This window comes from Stegastes partitus, unplaced genomic scaffold (genome assembly GCF_000690725.1).
Source record: "Stegastes partitus isolate 25-593 unplaced genomic scaffold, Stegastes_partitus-1.0.2 Scaffold100, whole genome shotgun sequence".
In the NCBI taxonomy this organism is placed as follows: Eukaryota; Metazoa; Chordata; class Actinopteri; family Pomacentridae; genus Stegastes; species Stegastes partitus.
In genome coordinates, this window is record NW_007577831.1 from 714314 (window position 1) to 734705 (window position 20392).

Here is a 20392-nt window from a genome sequence, read left to right on the forward strand (position 1 = left end):
TTAACTAAATATGGTGTGATATCATTGGAATGACCCTTCAGAATATGCTAATAATGAAATAATCAAGATCTGTACAGTCATTTATTTTCAAATAATTGGTTCACTTTCTGCCAGATTAAGGATCCTAGGTTGTGTTGGAAATATTTGACATAAAATCCTTTCTTACAAAAGGAGCATCAAAACAAAGATGTTAACTCTGAGGAAAATACACTTTAAGCACTCTCTTTTGTAATGCTGCTGGGTATGGTTTCAAATTTGTTGATGCTATCGCCAGTGTGATACCCGAGTTTTAACATCAGTGCCAAAATATCTCCATATCCCATTACTACAAACAAGCTTTTTTTACACCAATTTTTTTAAAACCTTAACAAAAAAGTCCAAACTTCTGCAATTCTGTGATGTTTAATGAAACACAATAACAGAAAATTGTATAAAATTAACAAAATTATAATTAAAATCAGGCAAAATTAAATCAAAATAAAAAGTAAACAAGACTAAGAATCTGGCTAAGCTTTGTAAGCCAACTATGACAACCAACAGTTCAATTCACAATTCACAAGGTTCTCAGGTTTGATACCCAGCCCTTACGTCATCCAACTATAAAGCATACAAAAATATCTTAAAAAATGACATAAGCCACTACTCAAAATCAAAAATCTCTGCCTCCTTCTCTTTCCAAAAAGCAAAACTACGATCGATATATTTGCAAATTTCCTCATTGCTGAAACTGGAAATGTCAGTTCCTCTGTAGAGCATCCCCTCATCAGGTGTAGGTGTCTGCACAATGACTTTAGGGACCCGTCTAACCTCTGGGAGGCTGTGTTTCACCACATCCACAGTGCTTTCAGACGGGCTCATGGTGTTTCCAAAGAACTTTACTTTAATGTCCTCGAAGCCGTCCTTCCACTCGCGGTTTCCAGCCTCGATGTCCTGTATGACGGCCTTGTGGAAGTCCCTGACCATCTCCCAGGGGAAGCTCCCCACGTGGTCGAACACCTCAAAACACAGCAGGTGCCTCATTTTGCGTTCGTCCACAGGCAGCTCCAGCTCCAGGATGTGGAAATAGCCAAGCATGAAGAGATCCAGGGTCAGGTTGTCGTACTCCACGGGGACGCCATCCAGCCGAGGCAAGAACTGCTCTGGAGAGTAGAGGGCCTGCTGCTTGTGGAGCCTGAGGATGATACCGCAAGGTTGTACAAGACACAGCTATTTTTATTATCTATGAATCTGTCAAATGATGTTTGTTTTCTGACTAAAACTTCAAAACCCAAAGATTCAGTACTTACAATTATATAAATGAAATAAAAAAAAAACAAAACATAACAGCAAATTGTCACAATACAGAAGTCAGATATTTGGCATTTCCAGTCAAACTACCCTGCTAAACCAGATCAGAATCAGAATCAGAAATACTTTTTTGATCCCCTAGGGGAAATTGCTTTCTGTTACAGATGCTCCCATTACTTTAGAATTAAGTAGTACAAACTGCTGAATAATGTAGGACTGACCCAGAACCTGCAGCCAAAAGAAAGGAACAAAAGGCTGAATGTACAGTGTGATGTCTCAAGTAGGTGGATATCCTGAGCAGAATCATGAAACTTTAGACATTACAGTCTAATGTGTACTTATCCTTGGAGGTTTAAATTGCAATTATCTGAAGAGTTTTATCAACAACTTTAAAAGCCTAACTTTAGCAACATTTCCAGATTTTTAATCAATTGTGGGTTACATAAAAAATTTGACTATACAATATAAGTTCTTGCCTGCATTAGCAAAAAATGCCATTAAGCAACTATTTAGTCTGCAGGAATTAGCTGAAAAAAAATTCAGACACTGTCTAGTTCCACCACTTTGTCAAAGCACTGCTGGCATGGCTAGCATGGAACACAGCTTTCATTCTAATCAAAGTGAGATAATCCCAAGTTTAGGAAATGTATTTCAAAGTTTTTACTTTTTTCAATGAGGGCACAGTAAAAATACATTAGAAAAATAGGATTTACCACCTGCTGGTGAAGTTGACCACCTACTAAGAGCAGATTCCTACCTGCGTATCTGTCTGGAAGGAACACTGGAGATCATGTTCCTCCAGTTTCCCAGCATCTTGTTGACAGCACTCCTCTGCTTAAAGAAATGTCCCAGGGAGCTGTTCATCATCTTTGACTGGGCATTCTCCAAGTTGCCCCCAGAGTCTGATTTGTCACCCATATCTGAATTTCCGCCGCTCATCTTCCTCTCTGCTGCATCTTTGCTCTTCAGTGTTACAGTGTAGGCAGATTTCTTCCAGTGGCCCAAGAACAGAACAACGATACGCTCCTTTCTGAGACTGGTGGTCTCCAGAACATCTGCAACATTTTCATCATAGTCGATGCCAGAGTCACTGTTCTGGTCTGTTTCTAGGGCTGGAGTCAACACTTTAGACTGCCTATCTGAGTTTGGGGCCTCAAGCTGTGTGGAAGAACTTAACAGGACATCCTCCACCGGCTCATCAGACAAAGACGAGTTCTGAGTCTCAAAATTTGACTTCAGAGTCCTCACAGACACTCCAAACTGGTGGATTTCATCCTCTATCCTCTCCCTGCGTCCCCTGGTGGAGTTCTGTCTGTGTGGCGTCTGAGAAAACACGGTGATCAGGTCGGTGTTGGGCATCTTGCAGTAGGGCTGGTCGGTCAGGTTGGTCATGAGCAAGGACATGCTTTTTACGATGCCTGAGATTCGGCCACACCACACAGGTAGGGGAACTTGACTCGTGAAGTTTCTGAACTGGGTGTTGACGGTGATGTTGACGATGGGGGCTGGCAGGATGTGTCTGAGCTCCTCGGCCAGACGAGCTAGCTCCAGCTCGTAGCCTTCACAGTTCCTCTGCATGGAGACGTTGGCAATCTGCTGCTCCAGATAGATGAGATCATCCTCAGTCAGCAGCTCACCAGAGGGCCCCAGGATGGCATTGTGGGCTTGGGAGTACCTCCAGCTCACTTTGGCATATCTGTTCCTGTTTTCCTGTAAAAAAAAAAAAAAAAAAAAAAGGGAAAAAAAAGAGGCAAACAATGGCAGATAAACATGCAGAAGTCATTTTAAAGTCGTTTTAGCATTTCAAATGGGTTTGGCGTGTGAGAAAAAGAGTTATGATACAGTAAAACTGCAACTTAGATCTCATCCAAACCTCAGAAATATGACTTGACTCGCTCATGTGTTCAGTGATTTGTTACGAGCAATTAAAGGTAAATGGTGACTGTATTTCCAAGTGTTTTTCAAATTTTGAGTAATCCAGATTCAGAAAAGCGTTACAAAGTCACAGCACAATTTTTGCTTTTCTCATTATGGCCTGGTTAGGCTCAATAGCTTTTTTTTAGGAGCGGTTTTAATCTAAAGCAGGCTTTACAACATATAACTGACTTTCTAGGGCTGCAATTACTGTGACAATTTTTTTCTTTATCAATTAGTCTGTCAAGTATAACATGTCTAAAGTGAGAAAATGGGGAAAAAAAATCCTCCGTGACAAATTTCTACACCCAAAAGCATGGGTGTAGATTGTGGTTGAACACTGGGGTGGAACACAATACGTGGGGGTCTGGGGGTCCTGTCTGAGGACATTTTGAGTATCAAAACACTTCCTGCATTCTGGCAGGCCAAAGTAGGCCAAAAGTACATATTTCTATATATTTAGATTGCTTGTTTTTCCCAACCAGTCCAAAATCCAAAGTTATTTAGGCTCACAAACCAGAAAAATGTTTTGATCGATTATGCAAAACAATTCACAAGTTACCAAAATAGTTTTATTTCTCTGTCAATTCACTTCACGTACAATTTCACGTGCCCCATCAATTCCAGCGAATTTCCTGGAAACATTTGTGACAATTAAAAACCATTAAAATAAATAGCTGGTATTTCCAAAACATAGGAAAGGCCTACACTGATTGGTGTCAATTATGACAGAGAAATGGATAAAGTGTTAGCTGCTACAAGTAGCTGCTAGTTCAATGCAAGCTTTTAGGAGAAAAATAGGAAATTCAGTTTTAGGTAAGAGGAAAATAGTGGAAAACTGACATCACTGTCGATGAGAGAAATGAATATTAGTGGAATTTGTGAATAGGTAGAAATATGCCTGTAAACACACCTCAAGTATGAGACCACTGGTCAAGGTACACATAACAATTTGAGAGAAAAGCTGAATGTATATGAAGTCAGAATGTCTTCGTATTTGATTGTCCCCCTTTGGCTTTAATGACAGCAGCAGCTGCATGGACTCCACTAGTTTGTACAAATCTTGAAAACCCGTTAGTCCATAAATGCTTAGCAGGTTGAGGTCAGGTGCCTTTGGAGTAAAGCCAGTCAGCACTTCTCAGTCTTCTTTGGTCTTCTTGTCAAAGCTTTGAAGTGTGTTTGGGCTCATTGTTCTGCTGTCGTGTGAATCTTTCTACACAAAGATGCAAATGAGAGGATGGAGCAAGTCTCTGAAGAATGGAGCAGCATGTGTCTCTGTGTGTTTGATCCACTATGGCATCCTTTTCCCTCCTGTTGGTTTCCGTACATACATTAATCTGTTTTACCCAATCCTCCTTTCCCCTCCTAAGAAGTGGTTTAGAGACACTACTTGTCCTCCAAGACATAAGACAGCTTTTCTTCAACAGAACTCTTGCTGATTGAAGTCTTGAATACTTATTGAGTAAATTCTGTGTCTGTGATGAAGCTGCTTTTCTATCTGTATGCAAAGCTTAACGTATTGATCCGCTGAATGTGTGCTCACTTTTGGCTCAGTTTGGGGAGTCTGTGAGGACTCTGAAGTCAATCTGCAGGCTGCTTTTTTGGGTAAAACAAGACCTCCATGCACTGCCTTCTATAAACCTTCAGTCCAGCCATGATTTGATACTGAGAAAGTCCCTCTTTGCTCAGAAAAACAATCTGACTTCTGGTACTTTCACTCAGTTCTGATTCCATGTTTGTCATTGTCTCATTATCGCTCTACCGGGAGAGCAATATTCAGCTAAACACTTGAGGTGCAGCCATATTTCTAAAAGGTAAACACTGGTGATTTTGTTGGAGAAGCCTCAAATGATTTAGTGAAATCCAGTTAAGTGTCATCTCAATGGTGCTTTAATGAAAAGATACCACTCAAGCAAATTACGCTAAATCCTTTGTTTGAAATGCTTTTGTATAAAAGACGAAATAGAGAAATAATATAAAATATTTCTTCTTAATCCTGCATGTGATAACTTTTTGTGTTTTTAAATGTTTTAAGTGTTTTGATTATTTTCTGATTTGCATAAAAAATATTCAGTTCAGTTTCAGATTCAGTTTGAAACACAAAACTAAGCAATTTAAAATTGCAGCTAAAAGCTGCAGATAAATCAACCAAAGTGCAGCATAGATGTTGAATGATTACCAAACAATTTAGTGACTATTTTGCACATACTTACATCACAAAACTGAAATATAACAAGCAGATACTTAATAACTGTAGCATCCCTTTATCAGCATATCTTATTGCAAAATAGATTCTTGGAAATATCATTGTAATTTATAGCTAAATACAGGCACATTTGTACCATATTTTAGGGAAATATTCCAGGACCTTATCTGGAAAATACAAAATCTACAAAATTAAGCATTACTTTTTGATGTGTACTTGAAAGCCAGCAGGTTTTCCTTTAAATCTTTCCTGTATGTCTGTAAGTATTAGTCACATCAGCCTCCGATTCCCCACAATCTCTTTATTCAATCCAGCACATATAGTGCCTTGTGGACTACACAGACTGATACTGAATGTCTCTTTGACTTTGATATTGCAGCAAAAAACTGTTAATGAGATGTATTGCACTTTGCAGGATGACCGAATTCTTGCCTCGATTCACAAACCTGTGCTGCACATCATCACAACAGATTTGTAGGATTTATTTACTGATGCAACCCAGTTGAATCTTTAGAATGACATTACCTTCCTCCTCTGATCCTCCTCATCCAGCAGTCTGGCTTGCAGCTGCCTCACCATGACCTGCCTCTTCCACTCAGCTATGGGCCGGCCCCTCTCGTCATGGGTGGGCACCAGATAGTCAATGTCTGACAGGTTGGCCTCCTCAGTGGGCAGGACCACCATCTTGTTCTACACAAAACATGGGACGGTAGTATTATCAGTGTTTTATCTAAAGAAAGGAAGCTCCTACAAAGGCAGGATGTATGAGATAACAAAAACTAAGCATACTTACTGCTTGTCCAGTAAAGACTCCTGATATTCCAGACTGTTTCAAAGATTTAATGGACTTCATGTCGCCAAGAAGTTTTCTTTCAGCCAGGAGGTTTGCATCAGGCAACGCTATCTTATCAGCAGAGACAGTTTTCTCACTCCCATCGGCCTTGGGTTGATTGAAACCTTTAATAACTGTGATACAAATCATAATGCAGATTAATGAACGCTGACTTTTTTAAACTTTGAGCAATGAGTTAGAGTAAACAGTAAATAAAGTAACCGTACAGAAACTGTGTGATACAGAAATTCTCTCACCAGATGTTGCGATCTGAACCTGCTCTATTCTGTTGACAGCCGTCTTCTGAGGCTGAGCAGGGGACGACGAAGCAGAGGGTGCAGGAGGGGCCTGAGGGTATCTGGCCTGCGGGGACTCTTCACTCTCTGGTTGCTGATTTAGACACAAAGAGGGCACGGCTAGGCTGCTTTAAGCTTAAAAAAAACAACTGTGAAATGATTGGAAAACCTCCTACAAACCCAAACTTTACCTTTAAACTATCCATGTGTATGCTACTGCTGTGACTGTCCATGCATGTGCCACTCAGGCTGCCGTAGTAATCCTCCCTGCTGCGCTGAACTAACACAGCTGGCTTCACCTTCACCTCCTCCTCCAAGGGAGCGATTACCTCGATGGGTTTATCTGCACAGGATGTCTGCAAAAGTCACACACTCACATTTAATACTATACAAGGTAGGGCAGCACCATATGGTTAAAACAAACAAAACAACTCTGACATTGATGCATTTTGCTTTTATGCCACATATGATAGAGTGCAGGAATTTTAATCAGATGACTTGAGTAACTATTTGGAAAAAACAATCATTCTAGAATGATTCAGGTGCTTTTGTAGGAGAGTGCATCTGTATAGAAAAAAAGTTTGAATCTTTCTTATATGCTCTAGCAGTGGCAACGGAATTCCAAATATATATATACATATGTGTTTACAGACACTTTGCACTTCACTTCTCCTGAACTGCTACAGGATGGAACTTCCCATTTTCCAGGATGACATCGCAGCACAATTCCTTTTGTCATGTTTTTTAAGCACACATCAGATGTCAAACCTGGTTTGTCTCTTTACAGGTGACCTCATGCGGATTATTGAGTAAAAAGTTGTATACCTTTGTGTGTTTTCACCACAAAGACAAATTTATCTTAACATGGAAACAAATTTTTCTTTTGTTCTTGTGATTATTTTTTGTGCGATAGCTGTGTGACCAGGTATCGTTATTGTGGCTTCATCTCTGCTTTGTAGTCTTTGAACTCAGTTGGCAGAAGTGCATCAAAACAACCACAGAGGACAGATTTTTTTCCATATTTTTTTAGCACACTCAGCACTGCATGTTTCATATTTGTGACACCATTTTAGGATTTCACTGTCATAACAGACTTTTTTTTGAGTGTTGTACAGAAAAAAAGGCTTTATTTTCCTGTTAATTTGTGTCAAAGACACTCAACACAAGTATATGAGGTAAACAAGTATAAAAGTATGTATTTAGTTGTACCCAAAGTTACAGACAGCCCATTGTAGAACACAGCAGGTTTTAAAAGATTCCAGAAACACATTTTGAGGAAATAACAGAGTGGAACTGGGCAGCATAATCAATCACACTATGGTAAAAATTTGTTTCGTTTGCTCAGGTTAATATGAGATACAGGGAACAGGCCTTTTCTCAGCAACAAAGTGTCTAAAAGTCAAATATATTATGTAGCCAGGGGGTTGGTTTTGTGTTTTGTAGGCTGTCAAAAAAACAACATTCGGGTGTTAATTCTTTAGGCAAACAGTTAAAATGTCTAGACTGAAGTTAACACGTGAAACATTTTAAAGCCTGAAGACATGCACGATGAAAGACAAAGGAACAAAACAAGTACACGGGATAGTAAGCGAGCTGGAATAAGTGGCAGCATTTCACACCGCTCCAGGGAGGATGTAGGATATATGGAAACATTTAGGTTCCCTTTAATGAACCTGCATTGTCCTAATGCACTCCATGCAGAATGCATATCAAATTCAGCTCTCCAAGGACATTATTAGTAACCAAAACATCAAAGGCAGGCCTAATATGCTGCTGCATGCTGTTGTGCTTTATGTCCATGAGGTGGTCCGTGCCATTTCCTCTCACACGGCACTTTGATGTCGAGCAACACGAAATATGCTGTGACACTGCTCAGGCGGAGGAATAAACTTCCCAGAAGTTGTGCAATCCATAAATAGATAAACAACAACGGGGCTGGGAAAAGGGGGAAGGGAGAGCCTGATTCCTTTGTGACCCTTTCTCGTAACAGTTCAATGTCCTAAAAGCTACCATGAACCTTGCGTGTGTGTGTGTTTAATTAGACGCAGTGGCCAGAGAGCATTTGGTTTTCATCAGCACCCCCATCACAATTGCCACGCAGATACAGATAGCCTAACCCTGTTTTTGGCCTGGATCCACTCTCCCTCTGTCGAAGACCACAAAGACCCTGATCACTACAGATTAGGAGCCAAGAGTTAAGAAACAGCTACTCAGTGCTTGTCTCATTGTCGGACATGCAGCACCAGTAATCTGTGGTCCCTGTGGGTCGAGTCATGAGAGAGTTTAAGTATTTCAGAACACCATGTGTATTTAAGAAACATGTCTTGTAATGCTGCGCTCTGGAATCAATCATTAAAACAACCTGCTTCCATGTGAAATATTCACGTTCATGGTGATAAATTGCAATGTGGAATGTATACAGCGAGTGTACATTATACACAGAACACTATAGTGTAAATACATGTCCACTCACATGGTAATATACTCTCAGGTTTCCTCCAAGGAGGTGAATGCTTGTGAGGCTAATAACTGACAGACAAAATGTTGTTTCTAACATTTACAGCATTTTTTGTCTGCATCTGCTGCAGCTAAATAAATGAATAAAAGTATTTGTCTACTTCACAATGGATCATTGTAGCAACTACTAGATCAGAAACCTGTATCTAGAAGCAGTGCTAGATTAAAATAAAAAAGGAAAGAAAACAACGTATAATTTGTACTAATGGACAATGACAAAATGAAGTAAGGTCATGAGCCTGAAGCATTAGTCATGCCTAACCGTAAGAGGCTACAGCTGATCAGAAAATAGGTAAAATGCTGCCAAAACATCTGCCAGCTCAGGCCTCTTGAACAGAACGTACAAAAGTTTCCTTTCATTTCACAAAAATAATTACTCAGCCTGTCCAGTTACATACTACAGCTCAAAGAAAAACACACACCAAAAAAAGAGTAAAAGCAAGCAAAAGCAGATTCAGATTGAAAAGCACTAATAATAGCAGTGAGAGTGATCAGTAGACCAGTTAAAACTCACCACCCTTGACCTTGAGCAGTTCTAGCAGCACACGGCGGCTCGACTTCACTGCACTGTGACGCTCCAGAGGCACCGACTCGTACAGGCAGGTATCCGGAGCGGCTGCTCCCTTCGTGGGGATGTGACGCTATCTTAGGATCACCGACCACTTGTTTGACACCATCATCATCAGCATCTCTGCCTGTGGCCAAGGGCCACCAGGCAATAAACAATAAACTCTGATCGGAGAATGCTGTTAATAATTAAAGGAAAGGATAGGATGGCTGGTAATGTCACTAATGCATGGACAAACCAATGGTCATGTCGTTGCACGCAGGGAGGTATCAGCGGAAGACTAGTCAAAGCACCTGGAAAACAGCTGATTTTTTTTCCACTCAGGACAACTGAATAAATGGAAGAGCTCCCTCACTGAGCATTTTTTCACTTATCATCTCATGTACTCGATATGGTTTCAGAATTGTGACAGTGGAAACACAATGTGACACCGTAAGCTGAACACACGGCTTTGACTGTTAATGTGGAAAAGCTGACAGCAACAAACAAAGAGCCGCGACAAACTGTGAACGTGTTTTCCAGGATTTTATGACTGAAATCATTGACTAATGCCAGTTTGTTCATGAATATTACATTTGCTTCATCAAAGCGACTGCAACTGAAACTAGTTATCACTGTTACGATTATGATGAAGAGATGATTTTGTATAAGAGGTAACTGAAAGGAAGTGATTCGTAACTCTGTAGAATTCTACTGAAAGCAACTAAAAATTGATTCAAAAATGAGACGGACATCTTAAAAAATATATACAAGTACACGCACATGTAGTTGTGTACATCTACATTCACCAGCCACTTTCTTGGGTACATCTGTGTCATTGAATGTAGTCAAACAGAACAGCTCTGCCTTTAATTCTACTTTTACAAAGCTTCTGCATTTTCACTTTTTTCTCCAGTACAACACCAGCGCAACTTTAATGATAAATATAAAGTACAATCGTCACCTTGAAGACAACAGAAACTGAAAATGCAGATGCTTCATATTTGTGGAATTAATGGAAGAGCTCTTCTGTTGGATTTCATCCAATTTTACAGATGCACCAAATAAAGTGATGAGTGAATGCTGCTAAAATTGACTGCAACAGTCCTGCAACAGATCCTACCCTCATGAAAATTATAATGTTCAGCTTTTTAACAAGTGTCTCACAGAAGTGATTCAGCTGCAGGCTCATTTTGGAGGCTGCAGTTGTTGATGCTTTATACTGACTGGTGCTTCAAGTATTATGTCCATTCCATTTATTCTATAACAAGGAAGATGCTCTAAATGACAGACATCTCTCTCTAGAATGCAGTACACTTCAACAGTGGTCACCAAAACTGCAAAATGCACAATATTAGATCTTTGCCAAGACATTATGGCCAATTGTTGGTACCGGTATACACATATCATTTTTCCATCTGATTGCAGAGAACATCAGGTCTCTCCTGTAGTGGATTTATCATATTATGCTCTGAGGTCCTGATGGCCCACTGGTAGGAGCAGATATAAACATAATGTTTTTCAAATGTATATATTCACTGAGCAAAAAAAGGAAAAGTACTTTAACTTTCAAGTAAAACATGCTGCATTTATTTTTATTTAACATTATTAAAGTAACTGTAAACTTCTAGCCTGACAGGTGTTATCGGTCTGTTCATACTGGGCTGATGTCAGTATTTCATTTTAAAGCGTTTATCAGTTGATACTGATGTTGATGTCATCTTACATCCTTAAAAATGACCATAAATCTGAATCTCTGACAACAAAAACTGAACACTGTAACCTTCATGACGGTAGTATTTGTTGCAGGCTGTTGTATTGGTTCCATGTAGGTTTACCTAATAATAATAATAATAATAATAATAATAATAATAATAAACTGACAGAGTGTATGTACGGGCAAAAATGGGAACATTTTTCAGGCAAATGGGAGAAATAGAGTGACTTCTCAGTGAATAAGGAGGGCTCTGTCATTTCTGAATGTGGATAAATTCAATTATCATATGGTCACAAATTTAGCTAACTGAGAAACTTTTAACCCACTTGATTCCCTTATTAAATGGACTAAATTTGCTATAAATAAAAAGCAACAAAAATGTCAAAATGTAACGAGAATTACAGAATTTACAGTTTAGCACATCTCCAATTCCCAAATTCTTTTTGACAGCAGTACAAATCCCAAAGACATTTGGTTCACTGTCATTAAAAAACTAAAAAATGTATCACATCTGATAAGCTTTAACCAGTTAGGTTTTGGCATTTTAGCTTAAAAACAGGTCTAAAGCTATTAATAGATTTGAAAACCTTGGCATCTTTCCCAGATGAATATGTAAGAGGCATCACGCAGTATATGAGTCCATTATATAGATTTCATGGTGCTGTAAAAGATCTCCCAGTCTGTCATAAATATGCAACAGCAGTGCAGCCACACTTTGTAATTCATACAGATCCACTGTCCTGATCTGAGAAAAGATGACGAGTTTAATAAGAATCATAAATTTAGAAAATTTTATTTATGATAACATTAAGAACACAATAAATTCAGTAGATTCCTTTTAGTGAGAAATTTTTTAGTGAGAAAAAGGTATTACAGCATGTGGTTTGTTTCTCATAGCAAAAACCATCTGGATATTAAGACATTTCCATGAAAAACACAGTGACAAAAGGAAACAATATGTTTTCGCTGTTCTAGTATTCTAAAAATACCTAAATTCACAGTATCTTTGGCCTGATCGCTGTGAGTGTGTTTGAAATGTGTGAGAAGTAAACCTCACGCCACACACTGTTTATTTGATTGCAGCTCCTGAGATGCGAGATGAGGGAAGAGTGGTTGACAGCACTGAACGAGTCTGACCTCGTTGCGAGCGATCCAAACATGCGGAGAGGCCAAATACGCAGCTCTCTCCGGTCAATGTCCCAATCCATTCAGGTCACTCCTCGGAAATGAGATTATCTGACTGACACTTTAGAACCGATGAAACCCGTGATCTACGCAGCACTTTACAAACGTGAAACACCACCAGAAATGTAATTAAGCCATGTCTACTTGTACAGCTCATCTCTGGCACAGTGCATTTCAAAGCATCACATAGGCTGTTCTCCAAATATTATGAAGATTTGAGTCAATTCGCTGTTATTTCACTCCCTCTATCTGATCACCTCTTTGTTCATAACAAGCCTCAGTTTGTGTATCCAGGTCATACACTGCCAAGAAACATGATACACTATTCTGTCTGCTACCAACTTTACACAGCATACAGAGGTGACAATCATAGCACTTCCACGTCTCTGGAAAAAAAAAAAAAACATGACACACAATTAAACGTGTGTTTGAAGCCCATGACATCCTGCTCTCCAGGTCCACAGAGGGATAGAATTGCTAGTTCCAGGCATCAGAATGGTGAAAACGCTGAAACTTAAGCTTGTGGATCCCATAACGGGCTCAGCCCCTGGGCCCTCCACCTGAGCCGCTGGAGAGGGGTAACTGATAGGCCCTTAGCTGGCGGCGGCTCCGGCTGCGTCCGACGCCGCAGCGGCCCCTGCGCTAATTAGCTCGCCATTGTTGATGGGAGGATTATTTCTGAAGGGGAGCTCGGCAGCCACGCCTCGCTGCTTCCCTATCATCGTCCTCTTCGATGTATGAGTGCTACTCTCCTCTGCTGACTTATTCATGGCTTCTATTGGCCGACAGCTTTGGTTACTCTGTACATTGCTGTGTACGCTGCGCTATAGTGAAGTGTGATGGAGGACAACAACAACAGGCTTTAAGGTTTAACACGTCTGCTGACAGAGCGCTCCCATAGGCTCTTTCAATTACCCCGATTCTCTGTTTCCTATTTAAAATCAACCCTGCAAGCTCAAATTTCACCATGAGTATTAACTGTAAGCCTCTATACCCAATTATTATGAAAGAAAAACAAATAAAACTGCAGCAGGTTGCACAATAAAAACTGACATTATTAATTTAACCTCATTGACCCCTGATTAGATACCAGCACAAACAAGGCGTTAACCCTAACATATTTAGCAGTCACATTAAGGAGTGCCACACTTTTCACACAAAACAAAAGAGCTAATCTCAGGGAGTCCTCCGTGGCAAACTGAGGACAAACAATCTCCTCCGGCACTCACGCCACCGTCGCCTGTAATGCCTTATTAAACACAAAAGCCTTCATCCTACACTTTCTTAGACCTTTTAAACTGAGAGCAATCAGGCTGAGTGGAGGAGAAGAGCTCAGGAGAATGACAGGCTTGACCTGAATGAAATACATGTAACAAATTAAGAAAATGATTCACCGAGGTTCCAAGATCTTCCAGATGTTTGACCGTGCTCACCCGTTGGAGCTTTGATTCTCATGCCAAGGCAAACAGCTGGGCAGTGACACGAAGAGAGGACGCGAAGCAGGAAAATGTGCAAAACAAAAGACAGTGGAGGTGAGGGAGAGAGCTTACGTTTTTCTCCATGGCACGGAGATATCTGGCACATTCATAGTGTCCGTTGTACTCTGCCAAGTCTGCCGCTGCGAAGCCATCAATGTCTTGATCTGAAGGGTTTGCTTGATTGGCCAACAGGATTTCACAGCACTAAGAGATCAAACGGGATGATATAAGTGGACCAGGAAACAACAATATGTGCAAAATTGTGTTTTATGAATGCAATTAAGTTTATTTAGACAACATACAAGACATAAACAATGACAAGATGTTCACAGGAAAACAACAGGAAGGAAAAGTTACCTCCAGCTCTCCATTCTCTGCAGCATCATGAAGTGGGGTTCCTCCCCAGTAGTCCTTGATGACCTTTGAACCCATGTGAAGCAGCTTCTTCAAGATGCAATAGTGCCCTCTGCTGGCAGCAAAATGCAGAGCAGTAGCTCCCTCTCTGTCCTGGCAGGACACGCTCACATCAGTGCAGGTCACCTGTTAGGAGTTCATGAAATAAAGATCAAGGAAAACAACACTTGTAGGAAACTCTTTTATAGTAATGACACAGACACGTCTCTACTGACCAGCCATACCACCACAGCCTGGTGGCCCATGTGAGCAGCAGCATGCAGGCACGTCATGCCATCATGGGCCCTCAGGTGGACGTCAGCCTCGCAGTCCTTCACAAGGTACTCGGCGACATGCAGGTGTCCTTCCTGGCAGGCCAGGTAGAGTGGGGTCGCACCGATACCTGTCTGGTGGTTCACACACCTATGTTCAAACACACAGCAGCAATGAGGTTCAGTTATTAGTATCAGCCATTAAAATGCTTAAAAACCTGCCGTCAGTATTGGGCCTAATGCCATAATTCTGCCTGAAACTTGCACCAATATGATATGTAGATGATTCTTTTGTTAAATACCATATATATATATTTCAATAAGTGCAACAACAAATAATTTTTGCACATGTTTTTTGGGTTTTTTTTTTTGCCCCCACATATTTTGTTGGCTTTTTTAACATATATAGCAAGCTGGTGAATGTAGATTGTTTTTTTAAAAAAAGCATATAAATAAGCTTGATTTGAATTGATCTGATTCATAGACAACAAGTTTGATAATTTGATAATAGTAATTCTTGAAGAAAAATGTAAACGACTTTTAATTTCCAGTGTTGTAAATATGAAGATCTGATTCTTTTCTCATCTGTCCTATAAGACAACAGACTGTCTTTTAATTGTTGCAGCTCAGCTTGTGGTAACATATACTTATTTTTCACAGTTTTCTAACATTCTACAGATCAAATGATAAATAGATGAACTGAGAAAAGTGCAGTCTATTAATGTATAAGGTGTGTCTCCCCACCCTCCAGCAATTAGAGAGGAATACAAAAAGCAAATAAATGATGGCAGATACTTTTTTTTTACATTAAGCACATTTATTTTTTAAAAAGACTACATTCTGAAAACAATAACTGCAACACATCTATAGACGCATACCAAACTGAAATGTACCTCTCTGTAGACGTCAGTCTCTGGGAATGATCCACTAATAACCCATCTAAAAAGGGATACATAAGTTGAAATCCATCCTGTATCAAACAGCTAAAGTTGCAGGTGATATTTCATACTTTATTTATTATCTATTTCTGTTTATGATTTGGGTCCAACAATCCGGGGCTGCATTTACATTGACGTACCTACTGTAGCTGAACAGTCGCAGAGCTGATATGTGATCGACAGCCGCTCTGCATGTATTATTCACAGGTTACTGATGGTTACATGTGAGGTCTGAAGCCGCCATGCACAATGCAAATTACAGTCAAACTCTCCAGTAACAAGGAGATGAAGCAGGAAGAGCCACATAGCTTTATCTGTTTCTTAGTAAGCGCCACAGTCTCAGGTTTAGGAAATGGTAGGGAGCTGGGATTCATTGGGGAGAGTGGAGGGGCAACGGGGTGTTGCTTTTCACATTACTTAGGTCTTCCTTTTGATGACTGTAACCTAATACCATGATTTCTTTTTTGTTTCATTGCACTTCATTTCAAAATATCTGCAAATGTAATGAAATATGTGTTTGTGTAATAAAACTCAGTTTGCAGTCACACGAGCCTGATAAAGTAAGAGAACAGTAGATGTGTAGGTGGCAGCTGGTTGTTGTCACATTATTCTTTTCACAGTTGGTTTCTGGTTTGAACATACATGTTTGAATTACTCCAATAATACAACTTGCTATTGTGTAGTGTAGAGTACTTTTACAGTGTTTGAGGAGAGTCACGGGTGAGCTGTTGTGCTCGAGGGGTGAGCAAAGAAAGAGGGAGGGACTTCACAGATCCTCACATACAGCGTAGAGTTACATCTAAAACATTTTAAGGCAGGAGGAGATTTTTTTTATGGGGAAAAAACAACAAAAAAAACCCCTTCTAAATGTGTAACTTTAAAACACCAAGATGAGTTATTAGGGGTTTAATCAATGGATAAAGAGGGATTTTAAAGCACCATTTTCCAACAGAAAATTGCCTGCAGATCTGCTTCTTCAACATCTGGTTTAAGGTTACTCAGTGCCACACTATTACACACTATTTTTAACATCAGCACAATAAACATAATCCCCCCCCCCCCCCCACCGGAATCTTTCTGCGTGGAGTTTGCATGTTCTCCCTGTGCAGCATGGGTTCTCTCCGGGTTCTCCAGCTTCCTCCCACACAGTCCAAAAACATGTTGAGGTCAGTTGGTGATTCTAAATTGTCCGTAGGTGTGAATGTGAGTGTGCTTGGTTGTCTGTCTCTAAGTGTAGCCCTGTGATAGACTGGCGACCTGTCCAGGGTGTCCCCTGCCTTCACCCTGAGTCAGCTGGGATAGACTCCAGCCCCCCGCAACCCTTGTGAGGATTAAACGGTGTATAGATAATGGATGGATGGATGGATGGATGGATGGAATCTGTGGTGCACCTGTGGCTGATGAGAATGTTGTGAGTTTGGTCAAAAACCAAAGTATTGAACAAAACAAATACCTGACCAGATGATGGCACTAGAAGAAAGGTCAGAGGATCACAAAAGTTCACAACAGTAGCTGGAAATAACTGTCTTGCGAAGTTGTGAATATTTCTTAAACTTTGATGACAATCCATCTAATAGCTGTAAAGATATTTTGCTGTAAACAACAAAATATCAAATTAATGGTGGCGCTATGAGAAGAACTGTAAGATTTATTGTCGTGGAACCATGTATATCTGTACCTACATTTTATTGCAATCTCTTTGTTAGGTGCTAAAATATCCCTGGACCGACCAACGGACTGGCCGTCAGTGCTACTGCAGCATGGTTGAAGCATCATGGAGGCACCAGGGAAACAGAGGTTGTGAACTCACCGTGGTGCCTCCTGAATGAGTAGTTTTAAGGAGGTGAGGTCTCCGTTGGCAGCAGCATAGTGAGCAGGTACAGCTCCACAGTTTGTCTCCACACCAGCCACTCCCCCAACAGAAAGCAGCCACTTAATGACCTCAACACACCCGAACCGAGCGGCGAGGTGAAGAGCCGTGGCGCCGGCAGCATCTCTGTCCTGCAAACATGACACACTCATTGTAGGTAAACACTCCTGATAATCAACTCAGTCACACAATGGATAAGGTATGAGATTAACAGATTAAATATACATGCCTTTTCCAAAGCTACAATGGAGGTTCTTATGTGGATCACCAATTGAGACATTTTATACTCTCTACAGTAATTAGGATCATTAAAGGTGCTCTTCAATGTTTGTCAGAGTTCTGCAGATCCAATAATAATGGTTGGTAATTATAAGAAACAAGAGATGCAGGTAGACCTAACTGTACAACTAATTACTAAGTTCAGTGAGCGATCCCCTCAAGCATCTGGACATAATTACACTTGCAACATATTAATGGATAAGCAGTAAGTCTGTCTGATGTAACCAGCTGGTAATGCATCAGAAAATGTAGAATACAGTAACTTTTACAAGTGCAGTGATGTAACTGCACTTTGGGGTTGGTCACATGACCACCATCTGAATTTAGACTCTCACACAACAAAGTAGTCAGATCTTTTACACTGAAGTAACACCATGCATTGTAATGTAAAAAATGGTCCATTAGAAGTAAAAGTCCAGAATTGAAAATGTAAAAGTACGAAAGTAGAAACAGAAAATGTATTTACAGTGAAGATAAATAACCACGATAAGAGTTACACTCATCCATGTATTAACAGTAGTTTACTAGTGTAGTTGGAGGGGATGGAGCCAATTTTAAACTATTTTATGTAGGACTGTAACTAATTACTTCCCTCATGATTTCATCTGCTGATAATTTTCTTATTTATTTGATCTGGCATTGGGTTGCAAAACTTATGACTAAAAAAGAAACCTTCCAGTGATTTATTTATTTATATATTTTTTTTACCCTGTTAACATTTCACTCAAGTGTTTTGTTTTCGTTTTTTAATGCTAGAAGCCACATCATAATCAAAATAAGCATTCAGCACCATGTATTTCCACTTTGAAACTGCAGTGTACTGATTAAAAAGTCTCAAAAACACGTATTCAGACCTCCAAAGCAAACTGTAGGAGCCAATCCTGTGAACTTGCAGGATGGGTCTTTCTATATCACTATCAGTTTCTGTATGTGTATTGTCTGTTGCACCACACTGCCTGAAATGGTTTCTTATGAGACAAATGGGGAAACTGTGGACATCCAAATACCCCGTGACAACCTTAACTGACATTTCAGCCTTCAGCATTAGCCAACAGCCTTTGAGGTGGCCTTTTATAGTCACTGGTCAAAGGATTGTCTGTGTGCTGGTCATACTGTCTGATCATTTACAGCCACACCTGACAAGGCTGTGGATTAACTTAATAGTCATCACTTGAAACTTTTTGTGCACAATTGCCAAAATTTAACATATTTCTAGCAATAAGATTTTTAAACTTTAGACTATTTGGATGCTGTGTGTTTTTGTCCAGTGCAATTTAACTTTGATACATAGAGATGAGTTTGGGGGGTTAAATAAATGACTGAAGAGGGGTGATTGAGATTTGATCTGACTAAACTTTGGGATTGTAGAACTTTAGAAAATGTAAGTATCAAAAACAGGCTAAAATAATATTTTCCAAAAAGTAGTGAGGTCTCACATTTGAGAAGCTGGAACCATAAAATGTCATTTTTCATGACATTTTTTATATGAATAATTACGAAATAAAATGTTTTTGGATCCATTTTCTGTCAACAGACATCATTTATTTGCCTTTGCATTTCAGCTCTACTTGACATACAGAAAACTATGTTATATTTTAAATATTTCTGAAGTTTTGCATTTGTTTAATGTGAAAAAAATCACAATAAAAGATTTTACATTAAAGTACAGTACTTGAGTAACTGTACTTCATTACTTTCCACCACTGAGTGAGAAGAAACTGCCAGGAAAGTTGCACATGTGGCATCTTTCCAAGGCATTTGAGCTCTCAGGGTAAGTTTCTCCCTCTCTCTGTATAGAGATTGGTCTCAGTGGATAAACTTACCTCAATGTTGCAGCCTCCTTGGTCCACGAGCCACTGCAGCTCCCGGATGTTGCCAGTAGCTGCTGCATCATGTGCTGGTGTCGCCCTGTTCAAGGCCCTGGGATCAGCCGCCAGTCCCAGCTCGCCTACCAGGAACTGCAGGCAGTCCAGGCGCCCACACCTGGCAGCGTGATGCACCGGCCCAGCACCTTGGGCATCGCTGATGGCCGGGGAGAGGTGACCAGATGACGCCAGATGCCTCAGGGCTGCGAGATCCCCCGCTCGAGCCGCCTGGATGGCCCGATGAAGCACCATCCCTGGCTGCTGTCAGTGGGTTATGGCACACACAGAACGTGCTCCCTGGAGCTCTTTGCATCCCAGCAAGCTACCATTACACTCTCACATGTACAAAACCCCCATACAATAACCAATAAAAAAAAACAAAAAAAAAAAACTCATGCACTCACTGCCTCCTCCTGAGCCAGGAAAGCGACACCCGAGCGGCAGCCAGCTGGCCTGCATGGCTGCTGGGGAGAGAGGAGGGGGTCAGAGCCAGCCAGATAGAAAGGTAATGAAAGACGGGTGGAGGCGCAGCACTCGCGGCCTCCTGCTTGCTCTTTGTGTGGCAGTGACCATATGCTGGCACATGCACCAACGCTTCACTGGAGATGAGGGAGCTGAAGCAGCACGGAAACTTAAGTAATGGGAGAAGTCAGAGCCAAGGCATGGTGGATTACAATGAGTGTTATTTTTTACAACTATTTTAAAGATTGATCAGAGTGCAGGTGACTGAACAGCTGATACATGAGGAATATTTGGATCGACGTAAAATATTTCATGGCTGATTAGAGAAAATCAT

At 40.4% G+C, this 20392-nt stretch overlaps 1 protein-coding gene across 1 annotated transcript; it reads right to left on the reverse strand.

Moving 5' to 3' along the window:
* Positions 1–420: 420 nt before the first annotated feature.
* espnla (espin like a) lies at positions 421–19848 on the reverse strand. Its single transcript, XM_008277556.1, has 11 exons — positions 19555–19848; positions 17393–17583; positions 14609–14795; positions 14337–14519; positions 14052–14183; positions 6727–6891; positions 6497–6629; positions 6201–6373; positions 5933–6097; positions 2045–2997; positions 421–1171 (listed from the first exon to the last, which is right to left on the reverse strand). The coding sequence occupies exons 1-11, from the start codon at positions 19846–19848 to the stop codon at positions 640–642; spliced, it is 3108 nt and encodes a 1035-aa protein (XP_008275778.1). The 3' UTR covers positions 421–639.
* Between the last annotated feature and the right edge of the window lie 544 nt (positions 19849–20392).

Excerpts from the sequence above, each read along its gene's own strand:
- espnla (XM_008277556.1), bottom strand. The coding sequence starts at position 19,848 with ATGGTGCTTCATCGGGCCATCCAGGCGGCTCGAGCGGGGGATCTCGCA. Across the intron at positions 14,796-17,392 it reads CTCATTCAGGAGGCACCACG|GTGTGTGAACCACCAGACAG; the intron begins GTGAGTTCACAA and ends GTTTGAACATAG. Across the intron at positions 2,998-5,932 it reads AGGAGGATCAGAGGAGGAAG|GAAAACAGGAACAGATATGC; the intron begins GTAATGTCATTC and ends TTTTTTTTACAG.